This window comes from Nanorana parkeri, unplaced genomic scaffold (genome assembly GCF_000935625.1).
Source record: "Nanorana parkeri isolate BGI_ZX_2015 unplaced genomic scaffold, ASM93562v1 scaffold4443, whole genome shotgun sequence".
Lineage (NCBI taxonomy): Eukaryota > Metazoa > Chordata > Amphibia > Anura > Dicroglossidae > Nanorana > Nanorana parkeri.
In genome coordinates this window covers 9,515-12,183 of record NW_017310705.1, presented here as the reverse complement: position 1 = coordinate 12,183, position 2,669 = coordinate 9,515, and the positions used below count along the sequence as shown (strand labels likewise).

Below are 2,669 nucleotides of genomic sequence, written 5' to 3'. Positions count from 1 at the left end.
CCTCCAGGTGACGGGATCGCTCAGCGTCCTCCAATAACAATGTCAGGATTCAGGAAGGTCATGTGATGCAGATTCTAGAAAACTAATGGCTGACGTGTAAAAAGTGAGCGACCGTCAAACACGTCCGAATGTAATCCATCACTGGGGCCACGGGGACAGTCCGGGGGGCCGCCCTCTCCTGGCCGCCATGTCTGTCTGTCCCGGAGGAGGAAGACCGCCATCATTTCCAGGTCTATGAAGACACAGCCAGGCAATCGGCATCTCCAGAGGGTCAGCAATGGCGGCTCCGCACATCCCCATCACACAGTCCCTATGAAGCTCCTCCTGGACATGTGACCTCCTCCTCCTATCAGAGCGGCCAATCACAGGACTTCTCACACAAAAATCCACAGAGTGGAGGCGGAGCTTAGTCCGAGCCCAGGAAGGGGAACTGGGGTCATGGATCGGGTTCTCTGGACTGTGAGTGGGGGGCGGCTCCATCCATGAGGTCATCCAGGGTCAGAGGTCACAGCCAGAGCCCCGGATCTAGCTCTGTGGCCCCTTGATGGGGTGATTGTATTGTGAGGGTGCTCTGGGGTGACAGGTCACCGCCGGGGGGTCCTGGATCTTTCTGTGTGGCCCCTGTAGGGTTGTTGGATGTCTTAGTCTTGCAATGTGGCCCCCCTCAGGTGTATCAGTTCGGTAATGTATCTCTGTGGCCCCCTGTTGGGGGTTGTTGTAATGTGAAGGTGCTCTGGGGTCTCATCCCAGGGGCCCTGGATCTTTCTCTGTGGCCCCTGTAGGGTTGTTGGGTGTCTTAGTCCTGTAATGTGGCTCTGTGGCCCCTCTCAGGTGTATCAGTTCGGTAATGTATCTCTGTGGCCCCCTGTTGGGGGTTGTTGTAATGTGAAGGTGCTCTGGGGTCTCATCCCAGGGGCCCTGGATCTTTCTCTGTGGCCCCTGTAGGGTTGTTGGGTGTCTTAGTCCTGTAATGTGGCTCTGTGGCCCCTCTCAGGTGTATCAGTTCGGTAATGTATCTCTGTGGCCCCCTGTTGGGGGTTGTTGTATTGTGAAGGTGCTCTGGGGTCACATCCCGGGGGCCCTGGATCTTTCTGTGTGGCCCCTGTGGGATTGGCGGGAGGCTCAGTCCTGCGGCTCGTACTTGCTGAGCTTCCGGCGGAGCTCTTTCATCTGCTCGTTCTTCTTGCTCAGCATGTCCTTCATGTTGCGGTAGGCGGCCGTCTCCTGGAACTTCCTGTCCAGCTCCCTCTCGGCCATGGCCAGCTGTTCCTGGACCCGGAGGAGCTGGTGTTTGGTTCCGGTCAGGTTCTCCTCCAGTTGTCTCTGGCTGGCGTTGTGCTCGCCCATCGTCTTCTGGAACTCCACCTTCAGGTTGCTCAGAGCATCCTCCAGGTGCGTGACGTCCCTCGGGGGCGGGGCCTCCGTCTCCTGGACCAATCTGCGCAGGTCTCTCAGGGCGGCCTCGGTGTTCTTCTTCTCGTCCAGCGTGGAGGTGACCTGGCCCTCCAAGGTGCGGAGTCGCCCCTTCAGCTTGTCATTGTCCTCCTGGAGGCGGGCGATCTCCACATGGAGGAGCTGGGAGGGGCCATCCAGCGGGGCCAGGCGTTGTTTGGGCACAGCGGGGGCGGAGGAAGGGGCGGAGTCTTGGCTCCTCTCCAGCTCGGCCACTTGTTCCAGCAGTTGTCGGTTCTCCAGCTCGGAGATGTCAGTGTGGAGTCGCAGGTGCCAATGCTGGGCCTGCAGGAAGAGCTGCTGCAGCAGCAGGACGTTGGTGTGGGCGGAGTTCAGTAGTTCCAGCTCCAGCTCACTGAGGACGGCGGACTGCAGGCCGCACAGCAGCTCCGACACCTCCTCCGCCGTGTACGTGTCCTCCATCAGTCGGCTCTCCATCACATCCTGGAAGCAGGAGCGGACACTCTTCAGCCGCAGCTGCCGCTTCCCCTGAGCGAAACGAATGTAACTCACAACCTCCGCCCGGTGCTGCTCGCTCAACTCCGCCATCTTCTCCGTTACCATAGACACCGCGCCGGGTCATGTGACTCGCCGTATGCGTCTCCCAGGCAACCGTTCACGTCACCGAGGAGCCATAACCTATTGGCTGGGGCTTGTGTGTTACTAAAAAATGATAGACCATTGGCGGGGCTTTGGTGACGTCATCCAGAAATAGGAGATTTTCATTGGGCCGAGTCTACGGCACGTCACTAAGGACCAGCCGCTATTGGATGCTTCAGACATAAGAAGTGTTGTATTATTGGCTGGGAATAGACGTCCACCATCTTCGTCACCATGGAGACCGAGGATCATGTGACTAACGCGCTGCGCTGAGCGTGCACGTCTCCCGGGAAACCGGTGTAGTACAAAAACACCGGTTGTGTGACCAACATTTTGTAAGTTGAGGAAAAATGGGTGTCATCCGAATCCTCTGTCTTCACTATGACTCAGAGTACACAGGAGGCCGGCCTTCACTTGCTGCATGCTTCTCACGCCCCGCAGCAGCATTCCAGTGTAAACTGAGCTATAGGGCTATGCATTGACAGGTCCCGCCCCCGGGAATTCACAGTAGCCAGTTAAATATCTCCATTTAGAAGGAGGTGTGGTCTGTGTCTCCAGGGCCGCCCTTAAAATGAGGCAGCCTGAGGTGATTGCCCCAGACAGCATCTCATTGGGGG

At 57.8% G+C, this 2,669-nt stretch overlaps 1 protein-coding gene across 1 annotated transcript; it reads right to left on the bottom strand.

The window, feature by feature from the left end:
- Positions 1-1,021: 1,021 nt before the first annotated feature.
- Positions 1,022-2,054, bottom strand: LZTFL1 (leucine zipper transcription factor like 1). Its single transcript, XM_018575706.1, has one exon. The coding sequence runs from the start codon at positions 2,014-2,016 to the stop codon at positions 1,123-1,125; it is 894 nt and encodes a 297-aa protein (XP_018431208.1). The 5' UTR covers positions 2,017-2,054; the 3' UTR covers positions 1,022-1,122.
- Positions 2,055-2,669: the final 615 nt, after the last annotated feature.